General features: G+C 38.7%; 1 protein-coding gene across 1 annotated transcript in view; it reads left to right on the top strand.

Annotated features, from left to right (window-relative positions):
- The window catches only part of LOC139963522 (uncharacterized), a 64,738-nt gene that overhangs the window by 23,039 nt on the left and 21,713 nt on the right, over positions 1–19,986 (top strand). Inside the window, exons 27-48 of the mRNA XM_071964358.1 lie at positions 281–465; positions 757–951; positions 1,628–1,769; positions 2,084–2,274; positions 3,026–3,223; positions 3,768–3,909; positions 4,076–4,263; positions 4,827–5,018; positions 6,559–6,706; positions 6,989–7,152; positions 8,422–8,616; positions 9,250–9,391; positions 10,434–10,648; positions 11,230–11,436; positions 12,007–12,151; positions 13,206–13,387; positions 13,970–14,173; positions 14,568–14,709; positions 15,849–16,039; positions 17,402–17,602; positions 18,501–18,642; positions 19,411–19,601. Of these exons, the coding sequence (XP_071820459.1) occupies positions 281–465; positions 757–951; positions 1,628–1,769; positions 2,084–2,274; positions 3,026–3,223; positions 3,768–3,909; positions 4,076–4,263; positions 4,827–5,018; positions 6,559–6,706; positions 6,989–7,152; positions 8,422–8,616; positions 9,250–9,391; positions 10,434–10,648; positions 11,230–11,436; positions 12,007–12,151; positions 13,206–13,387; positions 13,970–14,173; positions 14,568–14,709; positions 15,849–16,039; positions 17,402–17,602; positions 18,501–18,642; positions 19,411–19,601 (3,902 nt within the window). The remainder of the gene's footprint in view (positions 1–280; positions 466–756; positions 952–1,627; positions 1,770–2,083; positions 2,275–3,025; positions 3,224–3,767; positions 3,910–4,075; positions 4,264–4,826; positions 5,019–6,558; positions 6,707–6,988; positions 7,153–8,421; positions 8,617–9,249; positions 9,392–10,433; positions 10,649–11,229; positions 11,437–12,006; positions 12,152–13,205; positions 13,388–13,969; positions 14,174–14,567; positions 14,710–15,848; positions 16,040–17,401; positions 17,603–18,500; positions 18,643–19,410; positions 19,602–19,986) is intronic.

The raw sequence follows: 19,986 nt of genomic DNA on the forward strand, positions 1-19,986 counted from the left end.
CTTAATCTGAAGTTGTCTGCGTTAATCGAATGATCTAATTATACGTAAAAAAGTGTGGAAAACGTGATTGGGATTTAACCAGATAATGTCAACAATTGTTCCTTCTTTTTCATGAAGTGTAGTTGTCAAACTTATGTGTTTTAAATAATATCACAATGGAAGATGTCTGGGCCCTGCCGTTATTCAAACGATTCACGTTCAATGTTGACCATCTTGTTCCTATGGTTATCCCGACATTTTATGCCCATTATCGTGCTTCTCTGCCTTTTCTCGACAAAAGCTACGGAATGCGGAACGGTCGTTCGAGATGCCGGCCAAGTGATAACCTCACCCGGCTATCCAATTGCTTATAACAACAGCGAAGACTGCTCTGTGGGGATACTCAGCACCACAGGCTGTATTGAAGTCATTTTCACATACTTGGATATTGCCAGCAATAGGGACTGCGAACAAGACTACGTCCACGTAAGTTGGGTCAAAGGTCGCATATTTTCATAAGTGCATACCCCCTTTTTTTTTTGTTACTACTTTTGGTTAATTTGGCAATTTTCTGGTTGTTTTCTATATATAGGAACCGTTATATGATTGGCTAAGATATTTTGATCGCTTCTATTCCCTTGATATTTTTCATTTTTTTCAAACATTTTTAGCCAACAAATTTTTTCCTTTTTTTTTGCTATGATGATCACCTTCAGATAAATGAGAAGAGAGAGAAAAAAAAAATGTCTTCATTGTTTTCATTTGATCATTATGTAGGTTGAAGATTTGATAAACCCCCAGTTCAACAGGAGGGTCTGTGGTGATACCATACCGCATCCATTCCAATCTGGTTCCGGGTCGGTCAGACTGACCTTAGTCAGCGATGGGAATGTGACCGGTGGCGGATACGTTGCTGTGCCACTCTTTGTCGAATGTCCCTCTGCCATCAACGTGGCATCAGAGTGGAGTCCCGTAAGCCTTTTTTACTCTCTCAGTTTTAACGGTGTCGTATTTATTCACCAATGGTATTGGTATTGAATGATACAACGAGTAACTAAATAGATGTGGGCTGAATGTATGCACATTGTGGATGAGTGGATAGATGATTGTTTGGCATGTGTAATATGCTGGGTGGATGAGTGGATAGATGAGGTTTGCCAGTAGATGGAAGAATAGATGGAAGAATAGATGTAGAATGATGGAGGGATGGATGGACGCCTGAATGAATACACTGAGGGAGGAATGAATTGATTGTTTGGCATGTGTAATTTACTGGATGGATGAGGGGATAAATATGGTAGGTAACTGGATGTTAGAATGGATGAGGAAGGATGAAGGGATACACGTAGACTGGATTAATGGATGGGTGGATTGATGGGAGATGGGTGACTGTAAAAACTCCCTCTCCATTTGGAAGATTATCCGGTACAGGAAAGCGATTGCAAATGTCTTTACCAAATTTCAACCTGTCTTAATGATTCAACTTGGTTATATTAGAAATATTACATGGCATTGAATTGTGAGGATCATTTTTACTGGTGTTATGAAATTTGCAGAAGAAACAGTCTGCCAGCAAAACTAATTTTTTGTGGAGAAAACATCCGTTTGGACGCCATCCAATTCTATCTTCACTCTGATTTATTTACAGTGTTCGGCTACTTGTGGTGACGGTATCCAAGAAAGAAACGTTACCTGTGTTAACGTCCTGAGCAATGAGGCCGTGTCCGATGAGAATTGTGACGACTCTGAAATATCCACGGAGAGATACTGTAACCTTGGTGAATGCCCAAGTGAGTATGATAATTCTGCACACAGTTTGTTTTTTTGCCGCGGATAACTAAAATGAAAGGTTAAAAATAGAAAAATGAAACGACAATGAGCATTCTGATCCATCCGAAAAATAGACGAGGCAATAAAAAAAAAAAAAATGAAAAAAAAAAAATATGGATTTTCATGTAAATTGCTAAATGAAACATTGCATTTTACAAAGGTCTAAATTGAAATCAACTTCCTTTTGGCCAATTCTTGTAAACTGTGTCCAGGCGATTGACGTAAGTGTCACTTATATATATATATGACTATCATCTTGTTGTATTACATCCAGGCTGCGACTTTGAAATAACAGAACAACAGTCAGAGGTTGTGATGTTCCCTCCTGGCGGTGGTCCCTATGGCAACAACCAAGACTGTCGCATCACCATCTCCCACCCTACCCAATGTGTTACCATCGTCATCGTCTCATTCGATCTGGAACCTGGCAGTGTGCCAGGACTGTGCGATAATGACTACGCCGAGGTGAGTACTTGTTAGATTTGAGTTTTTTACATTTTTTGGATACTTTGTTTTCACTTTTGGCTAAAAAACCCTTCCTTTTGCATTCACCCATGGTTTTTTGCTCTTTTCAAATTTTCTCAAAAATTTTACAATATTTTTTTTTCAAATTGTAAATACTTGCTTATTTCTTTGATAAGGTAACTGTAGCTGGCGAGATATTTCTCACGTTAAATGTATCAACGGGCAAATATTTGCCCGGATTTACATAGAGTACCCAGCAACACAATGGTTCTCTTAATCAGTGGACTAAATATTTCAAAACAATAAAAGAAAGAAAAAATTGGTCACACATTTCCCAAAATACTCAATTGGATTTCAATGAAGAATTTTGCAAGAAAAACAAGTGACACACCATTTTGACATATTTTGTGGCATAATTAATATCACAGCCTTGAGGAAGTAAAGTAAATGCTGTTGTATCAAAAGTTAAGCCATCATGGTTTCAACAGATGCATTGAATAATCCAACATATTTTTCAATGTTTTTATGTTGTTGTTGGTTTATAACAATTTTTCGATTCATAATGAAGAGTTGCAATACCATAGATGTGAACATGATTATATGGATGTCACCATCTTGTATCTTTAATAATAAGAATTAAGGTTTGCTTCCTCATAGCCGGGTACATTCCCTCTCTACGTACGTGGATCCTCGGTATTCTCCAAGACTTAATGTTTCAGCTTTTCCTCCCATCTTTTCTCCTTCATTCCAGTTCACCGATCTATCAAACCCGTTGGTCAGCCTAAAGCTCTGCGGGGATCCACGACCTTACCCACCTTTCGTATCCATTAGCAACAACGTAGTCATCAACTTCCATTCAGACGAGCAATTTGTCGGCAGTGGGTTCTCCTTCTATCCAAATTTTAACAACTGTCCAGTGTTCGCCTTCATCCCGGAACCATATGGCAGGGTAAGATTTGCATCATCTGGAAAGGATTACTCGCATAAAGTGTTACCAAGCAGACCATTACAATCTCAAATATTTCTCTTCTAGTTACATATTCAGGAGGTTTCCCGTTGCTCAAACTGCAGTTATCTTCTGAACTATTGTTTGCTGACTTGTAATTCATTATTTTTGCTCGTTTTGTTTATCGTTGTATGCTTTTATTCAGCGCTCCTTTGCATTCTTGTGGGTTCGTAGTAAGATCCTCTGCGGTAATAATGTGAATAGTGTTCCGCCAGGAATTTTCTTCTGAATTCCAAAGGTGTCCAAGTTTGCACATCCCGGTGGGGGACTATACATGACTTGCAAAAGTTGGACAAAGTTGCAGCTTTTATAACGATACTTGAAAATGGATGAAAGAATTTGAAACTCTTTTGTTTCTGGTTCTCAAACAGTCTCATCATTTAGATTTCAGCAGAAGAATTTATTAATCTTAATGGAATGATTGTCTTTTTGTTCTTTTTCTTTTTTATTTTACCCCTTTTTTTTACACTTTTATAATTTCTCCTAGTGTTCTGAAACTTGTGGTGGAGGGGTCAGGTCTAGAAATGTAGTATGCATGAACCTAGCAACAAATACTCCAGTCAGTGAGGTTCTGTGTGGAAATTCACCATATCCCACTGAAGAACCATGTGGCCTGGAAGATTGCCCAAGTAAGTACACATTTTTTTTTGATGAATGTTTAAAGAAAAGATTGTTTTTTTTTTTTTTTTTGGTATGGATGATGCTTTTTCTTTCATTTTACTTATTGTCAGAAGATTACTGCTCCCTAGTGGAAGTTTATCAATCGTTTGTTGTTTCTTTTTTAAAATGGTTTAGCCTGCAGCCGTAACCTGACCGAGTCCGGCATCATAGAGAGCCCCGATGCTGGCAACGGCCAGTACCCTAACAACACTTTCTGTGAATACTACATCACCGTACCAGCTCCCCAGTGTATCTCTCTATCACTGGTAGAGTTTGACATTGAACGGAGTAACGATCGTGGACAGTGTAACGACTTTGTCAGGGTAAGACTTAACAGCGATTCATCTAATTCAGCAGCACAGCTTGTTCTTACCCAGTGGTGGTAGAAGATTGCCTTGGGGTGGTGGGGTGGGGGGGGCTGCGTATGATGTAATATTTTGTGCTCTTTGGTATCGCAGGAGGTTTACACTGCAGCATGTTCAGAAATAATGTAATAATGATGTAATGTTATATAAATGTGTAATATAAATTTGTAATATTGATTCAGCCTTGTTGCAGCAGATTTGACTGCTGCTGCTGTTGCCACAGATTCCCACTTTTGACCATATAGGGTTGTGTTTGTTAACTTGTAGTTTATCTTCTAGAACTGGAAGAAAGAGAGAGAAGAAGAAAGAACAGATTATAATTGAGAAAGGGTTTCAGGTTATATATTATAAGCATCTGGTTTCGAAAGTGAACATATCTGTTACTGAATTGTATTCCTATGACTTCACGTTTGAGCTCATTTTTCTATGATGTAATACCATCTTTTCTTATAACCCCCAACCCCACCATTGCCCTGCAAGTTTTGCTCATTTTCCCCAATTTTTCAATTTATTCTGCCCAGCTCGTCGATCTTAACTTTCCGAACGCCGAATACCAGTTTTGCGAAAATCTGACAAACGTGGTGATTTCCCGTAGCAACATGTTATACTTTTCCTTCACGTCCGATGACTCTGGGACAGGGGGCGGTTATCAGGTTCTGGTCAATGCTCTGGAATGCCCGGACTTTGCCTATGACGTTGGACCCTTCAGTGAGGTAAGATTTCTCCGGTTGGCATTTACTACCTACCGTTCATGATTAGAACTTTTTTTTTCATTGAAGTGGTGCTGGATGTAATTAAAAAGGTCCTTCATTATCCTGGTTTGTTTTTTTTTTGGGGGGGGGAGGATGGGTGGTGGATGGGGCTTTATGATGCAGAATTACTAACAAGATCTGTCTGCTCCCAAAGTTGACAGCATTAAATAGAATATTCTGGTAAAATGTTGTGCTCAAAAAGTTGAAAAAATTAAAAAGAGTGATTTTGTGCCAATAGATGTCCAGTAAATAGATATGTGGCTAATGTTGGATGTGAATGGTCCAGAATCCAGCTAAAAAAAATGACATTATTAAAGGAATAAAATCGATTATAGATATGTCGTAGACCGTTAAAAAAAAGAGGAAAAAAAAAAGACAAAAATACCTGCTCTCAGTACAGGTTTCTTACACTACCACATCTATTAGTGTTGAGAGTTTGAATGCAGCACAAAACTCCATAGAAAAAACAGACACATTAATATCATAATAATATATATAATCATAATAATCAGCAGTTATTTTTACAACGTTTAAGCGACCACAAATGTGGGAGAAGTCCGCAAGGGCTTATGGATTACAACTTACACTTCGGGTGGCTTTTAACTCAAATTTTGAATCTTTTCAATTTAGAGAATCTTTTCAATTTTGAAAATAACACAAAACAAATTTTATTGCAACAAAATCGAAGTTCAGACTGTTCTGAATCTCATTTGCAGATGCTCTGCTGGTTAACATGAAGTTTGAAAAAAAAACATTTTTTGTGGGGGGGGGGGGGGGGATGATGTGTTAGAATTGATATGGATTAACATTGATATTTTAGGCCTTGAAACTGAGGAGCCAAGTTTGTCAGAAATTTAACCCTTTTCAAGGAGCATTTGAGAGATCTTTAAGCACATTTTTCAGCGGAATATCCTTAAACCGAATGCTTTTGATACATCACTAGAAACTCATAATATTTCCTTTTTTTTTGGACGAGGTCATTTCAAGACTAAAATTCTGACCCGAGTCATCCTTTCATACAAGTCACGCACGAAAGGCTGCTCAGGCATAATATTTAAGACAGGGAGACGAAGATAAGGGATTTAAAGCTATTTGATCGTTGTTATCTTTGCCTAAATTAACTCTCCTACAAAATTGTCAGTGAAATCGATCAAGAGTGGATTTTTGAACTTTTAGTTGTTCTTGAGATCAGGTTTCTTTCATTTGGCTGATGCTCTAATCCGTTGTCATTCTTTTCCGTAAGAAGTCCTCACCAGGTTATATATATTTCATCCGCGCTCTACCATTTGCAGGAAATAGTTTGAAAGTGGCGGTAGTAGTCTTTACTTGCATATTGACAAGATGTGGTATAAGGTTGGGTATTATGAGGGAGGGAACTTATATTACCCCCTCGGCTCACACCATCATCCCTCAACCCTTTTGTGTTTGTACCCTCTATTTTCACCACCATTGGTTATGTATTAAGTCTTAATATTTCCCCCCCTTTTTTTTTCCTTGTTAGTGCTCAGTTTCATGTGGAGAGGGAGGACTCATTTCGAGAAGTGTTCAATGTATCAATGTCATTACCCTATCAGCAGTTGGTGATGAATTTTGTCCTAACATTCGTCCTAGAGATGTAATGCCTTGTGACCCACAAGAGGAATGCATACGTGAGTATTCATCATTACCCTGTTATATCCAATTAGTTTCCATGGATACCTGTTGTGAAATAAACCAGAACTTATCTCTTATCTTATCTTACTTTTATCATATCTCCTCCTATCTTATCTCTTAGCTAGTCCTTTCATCATTTATGAAAAGCCAATTAAAACTTTTAAAACAATTTTAAACAATTTTAAAACAATTAAATGCTGAAGTGTGTGATGCTAGGTGTTAGGCACATCATGTCCAAACCTGATGTTAATTTGTTTTTTTTTTCTTTATTCTTCTAGCGTGTGATGTAGCCATTACCGAGTCCGGGGAATTTCTGGACAGTTTTAACTATCCAGATTCTTATGACGCAAACCAACAATGCAGCTACTCAATTACAAATCCGGACGGCTGCGTGAGAATAACGCTCTTATTGTTTTCGCTGGATGACGGCGACAGTGTAGAGGTAGGTATCATGTACTTGTCGTTGTGTATGCTGGGACACTAGGTTCATTAATGTCGACTCATTAAGCTTCATTAACAATAACAATACTTTATTATGATTATTTTCCATCAATTTTCAGATTAATATATATATATATTTAATTAGGGTAGTAGACGTCATGTTACATGACAGCCCTAGCTAGGCTGATACTACATGGGATTGCTCCCCCATCGTACAAATGGTATGTTCCTAAACCTGAGATGAACTCAAAGTCGGTCTAAGTTTTTTCCTAATTTTTTCGGAATTTGAAAGATGAAGTCGGGACAAGATATTTTACCGAACTTTACGTTACCTGTTTGCTGTAGAAGAACGTCTCCTTGGAGGCATTTGCGATGAAAATCATGTGTAAAATTCCATGAATCTTCAAGCAAGTTGTGTGTACGTGACAATGCAATTGCGTACAAAGCAATGGCAGGACAGAAAGGTACCTAAATTTTCAGAAAATCTTACAAGGACTGTCATCGGAGACTGAAATTTATGAGTCTAAATTTTGTCTCATCAACTCTAATGTATATCCATGGAAACGGAAGTGTGTCTTCTGACGTATTCCGAAGAGAGGAAATATTGATTTTTCTATTAATATTTTCTATTAAACATCTTCATTGATTATAAACAGCTTCATTGATTAAAAAAATTGTATGTATGTATATGTGTATTTTAGATCCTCCTGCAAGCAGGAACTTGTAAAGAAGCCTCCTTGGCTTATCAAAGCCGCAAGCTGACCGAAATCAGTCTCTTAGATTCATATTTAACGTCCACAATTATGAATTGTCAATTGTCAGCAACTCTGTAACTGGACGACATACATTAATCTTGGAGTGACTCGAACCGGGGACATAATGATTGGAAGGCACCGGCGTTAACCACTGAGCTAACACTCCTTAATTGGGTGGACCACTTTGGGTGGACCACTTAGTTGAGTGGACCACTTTGGGTGGACCACAAATTGGGTGGACCACAAATTGGGTGGACCACTTAGTCTAACAGAAAGACCAATAGGTCAGTTTCCTCAGATGCAAACACCAAAGACAAACATGAAACTGTTGTGGCCATAGGGATATCATGTTTGAAATGCATAACAATGTATTTGTCCGTTCTTCATATTAAAAGTCATAACATTTTCCCACTGCCCGTGAGGATGGGTACAATCTCCGACATAAATGTGCCACACGACAAATATTTGACGATCGTTCACGGCAACAAATTTATAATCCATCTTTACATTTGTAGTTTGTTGACGACGGCTATGACGGTTTGACTGTGGAAGCAGCGGGAGAGAAACCGTTCAGTTCCTGGACGTCGCGTACCGGCGACGTGACCCTCACGTTTAGATCTGACGACGAAGACAACGATGGCTTCTTCAGGATGCTGCCTTTCTTCGTTGCTTGTCCCGTGTATGGATACATAGCTGGAGAATATGGTCCGGTAAGTTACAAGAGGGTTAGGGTGTGATTGGTTTAAAAAAACGGAGGTCTCCACCAGACCTCGACCCCTTGCTGTCGATGTTCAGAATGCACAAGGGTATAAGTTTTCTCTAAATCTGAAAAAAAAAAGCAGAATTAAAACGGCAACGCAGCAGAGATTTTCACCAGCCACCCACTTTTAGAAGCCAGGGGAGCAATAAAAGGACAAAATCATGAAGGTTGATGTGATCTTCTCCAAATTGTATGTCTAGAAAAATGTTACCTTTTCCACAGTTGGTTGTTTAATACATTTACTCTGGTTGCAAATTAGTTTGGACAATCTTTTAAACCCAAATTTTGTTATGAATTAGGCAGTGTAATCATTAAGATATCATTTATGATGGCACCTACTGCAGCAGGTCGATTTTTAAGGGGCACACAGCAGTTATTGACATGGTTTTATGGGTTGTGTTCTTTAGCTTTACGGCAAGTGATGCGGGTCTCCGATAGCAACTTGACATCTGTGTCGTCGGTCAAATTCGGGCAGACCGATCTTTTTATCTTTGGTGGACCAAGCCTTGTTTGTTTTATCCATCTGTTTAATTTTGCTTTCTATTACCACTGCTTTAAGAAATGTCTTTGCCCCATTTCGTAGTGCTCTGCCGAATGTGGAGAGGCAGTCAGGACCCGCGTCGTCCAGTGTGTAGTATTAGAGACCGGGATCCCCGCAGACGACAGACTTTGCAACGATCCGCTCCCTGAAAGTCAAGAGACATGTGACTTGGAACCTTGCCCAAGTGAGTACGAAGGAATCGATAACGATTATTGTTACATTAAAGTTATTAATAATCCTCTCCCTCTCCACCTTGGGGATGATCCAATAGGTAATCCTAGGCGATTGCCTAGAGTCTCTCATGGTAAAGTGCCCCCTCCCCATGGTCAAGGAACCTCTGTAAATACTTCACAAGCAATGTCATAGCAGATAGCAAATCTTAATATTTGGATGGGAGTATGGGTTTCATCATGTAGTGTACCTGTAGCAGATTAAATTACATTTAATTTGCAATGCTACTCTCTCTGAGACTCGGTTGCCATGGGCATGGGAGCCCTCCATGATTAGTTAGTGTGATGATCTTCATTGTAGTAGTTTATATGGATTGGATCCATCTCTGAGTGTCATGTAGTTAAATTAGATTACTTCCGGTTTGGAACGAATCTCTCCCCGACAGTCAAGATCAGTGTGAAAACTGAATTCCATGCCGTAAAGTGAGTTCACGTAATCCAACAAATTTGATGATATCATAAATTTGAAGTAAAATTTAAAAGTTCAAATTTGCAAAGTTATGTGATTTAATGGTTCGGTAACTGAGACCCTGTCTAAGTGAGGTCATTTTAATCCATAACAGTTAATTACATGATCTGTTAATTACCTTCTTCATGTCCATCTCTGTCGTGCAAGTTCATTTTAATTAATTTCCAGCCAGCGAGAGCACCTACCTTGTAGCTGCATGTAGCTTTGTAAATCTGTTTTATTCTTCCCTACGCACAACAAAACTCTTTTTATTTAATCTTCAACCTCTGTCAAGATGTTGCCTTTTTATCATCTGGTCATTCCAGAGACATTTTTTAAAATTTTTATCAGTTGAAAACTGGCAGCAAGGTTTAAGTGGTTGCCAAAATCAAATTTCAATAAAAGAAATTATTTTATGAAATAAGATAGACTTACTTTTAGATCCTTAACTCCTTTTATGATTATTTATTTTGACTATCTCTTGTATATTTTATTTGCTCATAAATTCATCAATCTCTCCGTTCTGTTTTTTTTGTGGTTCCTTTCAGCTTGCGACCGATACATTACCGACGAGGGAGACAGTGCTGATTTATCGAGCCCTGGCTACCCTCTAGCCTACCAACCAGACCAAGCCTGTACTTACTTCATCAGTTCTGTCAACGACAAGTGTCTCAGCATTTTCATCATAAGTCTGGACACGGAAGGACCAGAAGAACAGCCGTTTGGAGAAGATGAAGAATGTGAAGGCCTAGATGGTTTATTGGTAAACAATCTCAGTTTGATTTGTTTGCAAACTGCGTTTCTGTAATCAAGCATGAGCTTTTTCAGCGGAATATCTGTGATATCTTGTCTACCTCAGGGACAAAAACTATTATCCTAACACACTGTAGCATACGCAAACTGGAGCCTAAACTGCAATTTTTGCAAAATTCTGTGATTTTTTTTTTACCCCAGGCTCATCCCTGTGTCATTCATAAGAACATCTTTGCCAGGTCCAGAATTACTGACAACAGTATTGCAAATGGTTCTCTACTAATCATTTCTTTCCATCGTATAAGTTTTAGAGATAGTTTTGATCAGCGAGACACGATCAAACCTAGCTGAAACTCGCCTCCCTCTTCTGTATAGGAAAGAGGGGCGTGGCTATTAATGCTTAGTATTAAAAATGAAACCTTTAACACTGATAGAATTTATGTCTCACTATCAGAATGACAAGTGCAAAGAAATCGATGGATCATCTGACTTTTGTTTCTGTGAACAATAATTTTTGAACCATAGGATGAATATTTGACATTTGCACTTACTTTTCCATTCACTTTCCCCACACCCCCCCCCCCCTTCCAGATTGTGGACAGTGAATTTCCATACAGGACGAGTGCTTTATGCGGACAGTCTGGAGTTCGTAGTATGCCAATAGAAACCTATGGATCATATGGAACCGTGACATTTTTCTCCAACGACAACGACAATGTCGGTAGTGGCTACCGCGCCTTTGTTGCATTCGTCGATTGCACAGTCGAATACGCCTATCGAGTCGGCAACTTCAGCGAAGTGAGTGATCTTCAAAATACTATTTTTGCCGTGTTTGCAATAAATTTGCTAGTTAGAAAATGCAGCAGTGAAGATCCAAAAGATGTCGGCGGTGCAAAATAGTCAGTCGACCGTTGTTGGCGACGAGTCTAGAAAGAATGTTAAGATATAGTTATGATCATTATGAATATAATCGTGATAATATTTTTCCAATCGCGTGTGTGTTTTGTTTCCTCCAACTATTTGAGGGCTCCTCTGGAAAGCAGTGCTTCTGCACTGAGCAGGACTACCCTCATTAAAGATGACAATAATAAAATTATATATATAAAAACAAATATTTGATGTCCCAGCCTGTATCTCTCTTCTTTCTTTTTTGGGGGGCTTCTCTGTGCCTGGGAGGTGCAAAATTACTGTTTCTTACTTTTTGTATTTTGCATTTTCAATATATCAACACAAATGATTGCCTCACCTAACCTTTTAACATTTAAGACATGTGGGGGAGGGGAGGGGTCGTCTAGCACTCGGATCTAACATTTACAATTGTTTTCAAATGGTAGATTTAATTACCTTTTTGCTTTTTGTAATTGTCAGTGTGACGCAACCTGCGGCGAAGCGGTACAGATGCGTGATGTTGACTGCATAGAAATTTCATCTGGTGACATTGTGGACGACGCCCTCTGTCTTGATGAAGCACCAGAATCTGTAATACCCTGTCTTGAGTTACCAGAATGTCCCTGTAAGTACTGTCCCTTTTTTTTTTTTTTTTTTTTTTTTTTTAAAGCTATCAGTATATTTTAGAGTAATACATTTTTACTGTTGTGCAAAGCTGTTAAGCACCGAAAGGGAGATATTAATGTCAAATCTCGTATCGAAGCAAGTAAACCTAGCCAAACATTTTTTTTAGAAGATTTTAAAATTTTCTTGCAAAATGATACTCTCACACAACGTTCTGTGTCCCTCTTGTCATATTCGATTTGTTACTTTAAATGGTGACGCAGTTCTGCGGTGCGTATTTTCACTCGGGGAGACCTTTGCCAATTTCTCCCTTTCTTGTATCAAGCGGTAAATCTAGAACCCACAGAAACCCTTTTTTGAATCTAGATTGATTACATTTATTTTAGATAATAAGTGCTCCCAGTTGTTTCTGAGTAATTCTTGCTGTAAAATGCCCCATCCATTAGCTCTCCCATACACAGGTTGGGCAATAGCTCCATTGAATTATAATTTTATATGTTTGAGACTTTTTGAAACAACTCTTATCTGTGCTGGCTGTATCAATTTTTATACCTCATCTAATCTTTGAGAGATGACCTTTTTCACCATCAATAAAAGTGGCTGGACAACTGAGTCTAACAAACAGACAGAAATGCAACACAAACCACAGTAGGAAAAAAAAATGAAGATTTCAATGGCCATTAATAACATCTTTTATAATTGAACAACAAATATATCAAGGACAATTGTTGTTGAATTCCATCCATCATAGGATCAGTGCTCTGTTGTTTATGGGAAGTTAAAAGAGCACATCTGGGTTGAGTTATAAAACATTGGATTTAACATTAAGGCCTACACTGAGGTGCTGATGTAATCACCCCAATTGTGAGCATTAATTAACTCCAGAGAATTGGCATGTTAAAGGTGAATAATGTGAACACTGGACCACCTATAGAGACATGAGCAGCATTCAAATTATAACTTTCCTTCTTCTAGAACTTATCAAGAACTATTTCTTTAAAATTCAATGTCCTTTAATGTTTGCCTATATTTTGTTTACGATTTACCTCCAAAAGCCTGCGATGCTTTCTTTAACATGACGACAATAAGGGTGTCCAACCCAGACTCCCCGAATGTTTACCCAGCTGATAATAACTGTGTGTACACTCTGGAGAACGCAGTCGGTGCTTGTCTGAGAGTGGCTTTTACAGTTTTTGACCTGGGGAGCAATTCAGAAGATTGCGAAGATTACGTAGAGGTTGGTCTTTTTTTCCCTTTCCGTCTGTTTCGAAACTCTTTTAACCCGGTTCAAAAGGATATCAATTAAATGTAATACTTGCAATGAGCCAGTGTGACCAGGTGCAAAAAAAAACTGTTTTAATGCATTTAACAAATACAGTACTACAGGTTACAACTGGACCATTGCGACCTAGCTTTTTGATAGTCGTAACTGACCACTGACACACTGAAGAGTACACACACATAACGACTGCGTTCTGCTATAAACGACATGTGCTCACCCTAGGTCACATGCAGAATGACTCTCCTGTGAATGGTTCCATTTGTTCAGACTGAGCAGTTTTAGACTAATAACTGCTGCCCACTGTTGACCACCAGTCGAGATAATTGCTACATGATAGCGTCTTTAAAATAGTAGGATCCTGATTAGTCTGTTGTTCACAGTTTAGGGTGGGTGGTAATCGGTCGGGCTGTGAAGCCAGTGGGCTTGTCGACCTTGCAGGGAAGACAGATGCAACCCTGTCTTATTCCAACGTTCCTGTACTATTCCATGTCCTGTTTACAGTATTAACTATGCTCTACTTGTCCTATCTCACTGCAGCTGACGGACTCAAACTACCCCGACAACGACCCTATTAAGCTGTGTCCTCAGGAAGGCGGCCTGCCTCGTGTCTATCATTCCCTCTCATCCAGGATCGAGATCCGCTTCGTGAGCGGCGAAGACAGCGAAGGAGGCGAATGGACATTTTTCGGACTTTCCGAAAGGTGTCCGGAGTACAGTTTCGTTGCTGAACCTTATAGTGAGGCAAGTATTCTGTACACAGTGCATAGAAAGAACTATCAAGTAACATGACTGCCCTCTTTTGACAAATAGAGGGATAGCAAGTCTCCAATTGCTGTACAGGTACTCAAGCTAACATGGGGACTATATGAAACTTACACTTCAAATAGATCTATACAACTTTACATGACAGTACGTACAAGCTATTTGGATTTCTACTGTATAGTACTTCCAAAATTCCTTGTTCTTCGAAAAGGAAATATTTACAATTTACTCCCATATCTTGCACATTCAACCTGTCATCTCTATAGCAACGATGGTCCATTTGCAAGCAGCTGACCCAGTCGTTTACCCCCATGGTACATGAAAGCCGGCGAATCAAATGTCACAACTTCTTTTGCTTTCTCTGATTCTACAGTGCCCGGTTACTTGCGGAGTAGTCGACCAGTTCAGAGAGGTCAATTGTGTCGACCTGATCACTGGAGTGGTTGTCGAGGATATGCTTTGCGGAGGTGTTAAACCAGCAACGTCCCGACAGTGTGATTTAGAAGAATGCCCTAGTAAGTGAATAATAATATGGTGGCATTCATGGTCATCAGTTTTAATTGCCCAATTCACCATTTCTTTGAATTGTAATACCAGCCTATCATACTGCAGTTGTTAGCATGTTAGCTCACTGGATGTATGCTAGGAATTTTCATATTTGGAAAGTGGCTAGTCAATGGCGGCTAGTCAATAGCGGCTAGTCAGCCTCTGCTAGTCAATAGCCTTTATTGTCAACAGTTCCTCGTCAATAGCGGCTAGTCAGCAGCTGCTAGTCAATAGCCTGTATTGTCAACAGTTCCTAGTCGATAGTGGCTAGTCAGCAGCTGCTAGTCAATAGCCTGTATTGTCAACAGTTCCTAGTCGATAGCGGCTAGTCAATAGCCTGTATTGTCAACAGTTCCTAGTCGATAGCGGCTAGTCAGCAGCTGCTAGTCAATAGCCTGTATTGTCAACAGTTCCTAGTCGATAGCGGCTAGTCAGCAGCTGCTAGTCAATAGCCTGTATTGTCAACAGTTCCTCGTCGATAGCGGCTAGTCAGCAGCTGCTAGTCAATAGCCTGTTTTGTCAACAGTTCCTAGTCGATAGCGGCTAGTCAGCAGCTGCTAGTCAATAGCCTGTATTGTCAACAGTTCCTAGTCGATAGTGGCTAATCAGCAGCTGCTAGTCAATAAGCCTGTATTGTCAACAGTTCCTAGTCGGTAGTGGCTAATCAGCAGCTGCTAGTCAATAGCCTGCTTGTCAACAGTTACTTAGTCAATAGCAGCTAGTCAGCAGCTGCTAGTCTGATGTTGGCAAGTTATTTAGCAATGTTAAAGCTTAGCCTATTAATTACATGTCGGATGAATCTTATCTAAAACAGCAACATTTGAACCCTTCTTCTCTTGTAAGCTTATCGAAATTTTTTGATTTTTTTTATGAATTTTTATTAATTATTTTTAAAGGTTGTTATTCTGATTTTGGGTAGATATGCCATGTAGTAAATTAATTTTTGATTCTGACTGTTCAGGGTCTAATGGGTATAAAGTTTGACAGCTTATCATTTTCTTCATTCTGTTTCATAAACGAATTTTAAGGTTTAACAAACTGACATTTAATTTGATCTTTTTGGATTTCCTCCTCCCCCCACCCTCCCCACACACCCCTCAATTTTCAGGTTGTGACGAAGTTATCCTGGAATCGTCCAGCTTTATTATGAGTCCGGGCTTTCCGGAGCCCTACGGACCCTTGACATCCTGTTCTAAGGTGATCATTGGCGGTACCCAGTGCATCAACCTCTTCTTCACGGTAGTAGATCTAGAGCCAAGAAATGAGACCACAAACAATTGTGATGGAGACTATTTGGAGGTAAGACATACGATTCAAAGATTTACCAAATGTGCAGTCAATCAAACTGACATTGTAAAAGTACAACCCAAAAAAAGCCGGAAATAATTATTCCTTTCGTGTCAAAATTGAGAGTGAAATAAGTAGTGAATTATTTTCCACGACTTTGTATTAGAAGAAGGGCAGCTTATAACGAGTATTTATTTGTTTTTCCACAAAAGTACAAAGTGGAGGGAAGTCTTCCAAAAAGCTTAAAAGCTTAACAGTATGTGAACCAAAGGCAAGGCAATTTGGGTGGGTAACGTCATTTGAAGTTGCACTCTATTTTAGTGCCAGCACTGGTAGCGAATACACTATGTTACCTACTGGTAGTGGGTAATAATAGAAGTGGGTACCTGACCAGTGGGTACCCACCTCATCCATGGTAGTTCACTGTTAATGGTTACTCTGTTGGTGACTTCAGGCACGAGTACTCTTACACTGGGTTGTCTGTAACGAATGCAAAAAAGCTACAAATTGCCCACTATGAGAGGGTTTGCTATAATACAATTTTGGTTTCATTTTAATAGTTTTAATAGTTTTCTTGTTATGAACATGTTAGGATTATATGCCTGAAAAATTGAGAAGATAGCAATGGAAAAACTGCTTCTCTGGAGAACCTAAATGTTATCATCAGTATCATGTTATCTTAAATGAAAAGACATTCATTGTAAAAACTTGGAATATCCCTCCTAATAAAACATTTGTATATAGAAATGGGGAATCCATCTTACCAAATAGTTGTTGCCATGGGGATCTTCCCACAGTTAAGTTCCACATGAGAGAAATTTCTTTGTAAGTCTTTGCTCTCAATCTTTCAAAGCTAGAAGTTATTTGAAGTAAATAGATCATTTGGAAAAAAAAAAGCCGGAAGAGACTGAAAAAGATCCTGTACAACACATTATCTTAATGGTCAATTTTAAGCCCAAACAGAATGGACAAATTTGATTTGCAATCCTGTGTGCAAGATGATATACCTTCAATTCTATCTCACCCCCCCCCCCAAAAAAAAACAGAAAAAATAAAAGGAAGACACTTGTATTTATTTTCATTTTGATTTATTTCAGTATTTTTGTGTATAAATATAGTCTACAGTGATGTCGATAATGGCATCGTCTAATGCGTTTGTGGGTCTTAGAAAGGTCACCTGATTTATCCTCGTCTATAATGGTATCATGTGACATCACAGCCACTGCAACTATAGAACAACAAGAGATTTTATTGGACGGCAGGGGTAAATTAGGAGACGGTCGGGCTTAATATCTTTGAACATTTTACATTTTAACTTTAGGAAAATGGCAAAGAAAGGTGTTTTGGTATTTTTTTTTTCCCCTTTTCATACAGATTTCAGACACCCTCAATCCACAAATCTCAAGAACCATCTGTGGCGATGAATTAATGGGAGAGGAATGGTTGTCAAGGGACCCCAATGTGATTCTTGGCTTCGTCAGTGACCTCAACGGTGTAGAGGGCACTGGGTTTAGCATTTTCTCTACTCTGCAACCCTGTCCGGTGACTGGTTTCGTATATGAATTGGTCGGAACAGTAAGTAAAAACACAGTCCACAGTTTCATGCTTTATTAAACTAGGTCCAGAATTAGATGTTTTAAACAATATTAATACTGTATTATGATACATTTTCCCTATCTGTTTGAAATTATATTTGAAAACTATTTGATGTTTTTATGATCTATACATTATCTTGATAAATCTAATCATGTTTGTCATAATTCATGTTTGGTTTCAATGCCCAGCAATGACTATAGTTTGACTATACATACCAACAGGAAGTGTCCTTGTTATGATGACAATAGCTTATAATAAGTGGGTGGGGAAAAATAGGTCATATCAATAAAAGATTTGAGTGGAAGGGAACGGTGTCCAGTGTAAGAGTAATGTAAAAGTTGGTGAGGGAGTTGGGGGGGGGGGGATGGGATGGATAGGGAAGGAGAGCATTGTAATTGACATGGAGCCTAACTGAGTCCCTTCCTTGTGGATGGGTCTAAGCAAAGGTTGGCAAAATGCTGCCTGCAAGTTTTCTGGAAGCCTTCCAAACCCTGCTGGAAAATTACTCATACCAATGAGGGGGGGGGGTGGTGGTGGGATGGTAGGTTATATCAATAAAACATTTGCATGACCAATAGAGAAGGGAATAGCTTTTAGTGACCCTTAGTTAAGAGAGCTCCTAACTGCAAAAAGTGGAGGAATGAACTGCAATTAGTGTCCTGCTGTTAAAAAGTAGGAACATGCACACTAGCTCCCTCCTCCTTCCCTCCCCCTTCCCTCCCCCTCCCCAAGCTGGGTGCCATCTTCCAGGATATCCTTGAGCCCTAAATACTAATCTTAGGTTCTTTTCTTTACACTGAATATTTTTTTCTTGTTTGTTTGTTTCTGTTTTTGCTTTGATTTATATAAACACTATTTTATCGTTTTGCTTTCTTAGTGTTCTGCCACCTGTGGGGAAGGAGTTCAAGAGAGAGATGTCAAATGTGTTGTCCTAGAAACAGGGGAAGCCACATCTGTGGTAAACTGCAACGATCCCAGACCAGATGTCTTTGTACCATGCAACTTGGGAGAATGTCCAAGTACGTAGCAATTACTTGAGCTTTTTAGGAGGAGTTTCATAGTAGAGTGTTTCATACGACCAAAGCTGTACCCACAACATGGTGGAGTCTCAGATTTAATGTATGAACAACACGACAACAGAAAGCTCTCTGTGGTTAAACTTGAGTGATCTTTCTAATTGAAATGAAAACAATAACGATTGTTGATTTTTGAAATTGGGAGCAATATTCTGATACACTACTCTTGTTTTAGTCAAAGAAAACACACTTTTTGTTCTTTTTGTTCTTTGAACTTTTTGTTCATTGGGACTCTTATGAATGTTATGACTTTAGTAACGTATTTATCACTCTGGCAACACATTGGGACACCAAAAATTAGTGCCGAAAAAGCTTAAGGCAACCATGTACAAAAAGAATATTAGCTGACCTTTGTCATAGATGGCGTACATACACAGTGCCTACTGAGATTGTGCTTTACAGACGAAGACACAGGCCCATTAATAGCGGACTATGACTGTTAAAGCTAACGTTGGGTTATTGAAGTAAGCCCCATAACAATGCATTGCATGGAACAAAAATAATATTGCCAAAAACAAAAAAAAAGGGACCAAAAATGGAAGAAATTGTATATAACATTTTCAAGTTTATTCAACAATAATCCTGAATTTTGAGGTCAGCCAAATATCGGTCAAAGATCTTCTTTCATTTTGATCAGTTTACCATTTCCATTTCACTTTTTTAATATTTTTTTATCTCTTGATAATTTTGTTGTTTCAAATTACAATTCAGTCTGTGATCGTTTGATCGAAGACACAGCAACACAGGTCCTATCTGAGAACTACCCCTTGCCATATCCTTTGAACCAGGAGTGTGAATTTTCTTTCGAATCCCCCAACGGTCTCTGCTGGAGACTGTTCGTCTCTGTTCTGGACTTTCCAGAAGCGGACCCCGATAGAGGATGCATCCAAGATTACTTACTGGTAAGTTTGCTGATTCTGGGAAAGAAAAAGTCAGCTATTTTTGTAGGTAATTTTTTCTTTTTTTAAACACAGGAATATGAATGTGATTCTTCAAGGGTTAAATATAATTAAAATAAGGGCATCAAAGAAAGGAATTCTATTCAGTTATTCCAATGGTAGAATTTCAAAAGAAATTCTTGATCAGGTTTCAGTGACCCTTTAGGGTAATCATTGTGCCTTGGCCAAAGGATATGAAATAAAAACATAATTTGGCTTTTTTGAGGTTAGAAGCTTTAAAATGCAATGTCATACTCTTATGCTTCACATCCATTGCCATAATAGTTCTATACCATTAAATGTGTTTTCTCTTTTTTGGTGAAATTTAAAAAAAAGAAAAAATTAATTT

This window comes from Apostichopus japonicus, chromosome 22 (genome assembly GCF_037975245.1).
Source record: "Apostichopus japonicus isolate 1M-3 chromosome 22, ASM3797524v1, whole genome shotgun sequence".
Taxonomy (NCBI): Eukaryota; Metazoa; Echinodermata; class Holothuroidea; order Aspidochirotida; family Stichopodidae; genus Apostichopus; species Apostichopus japonicus.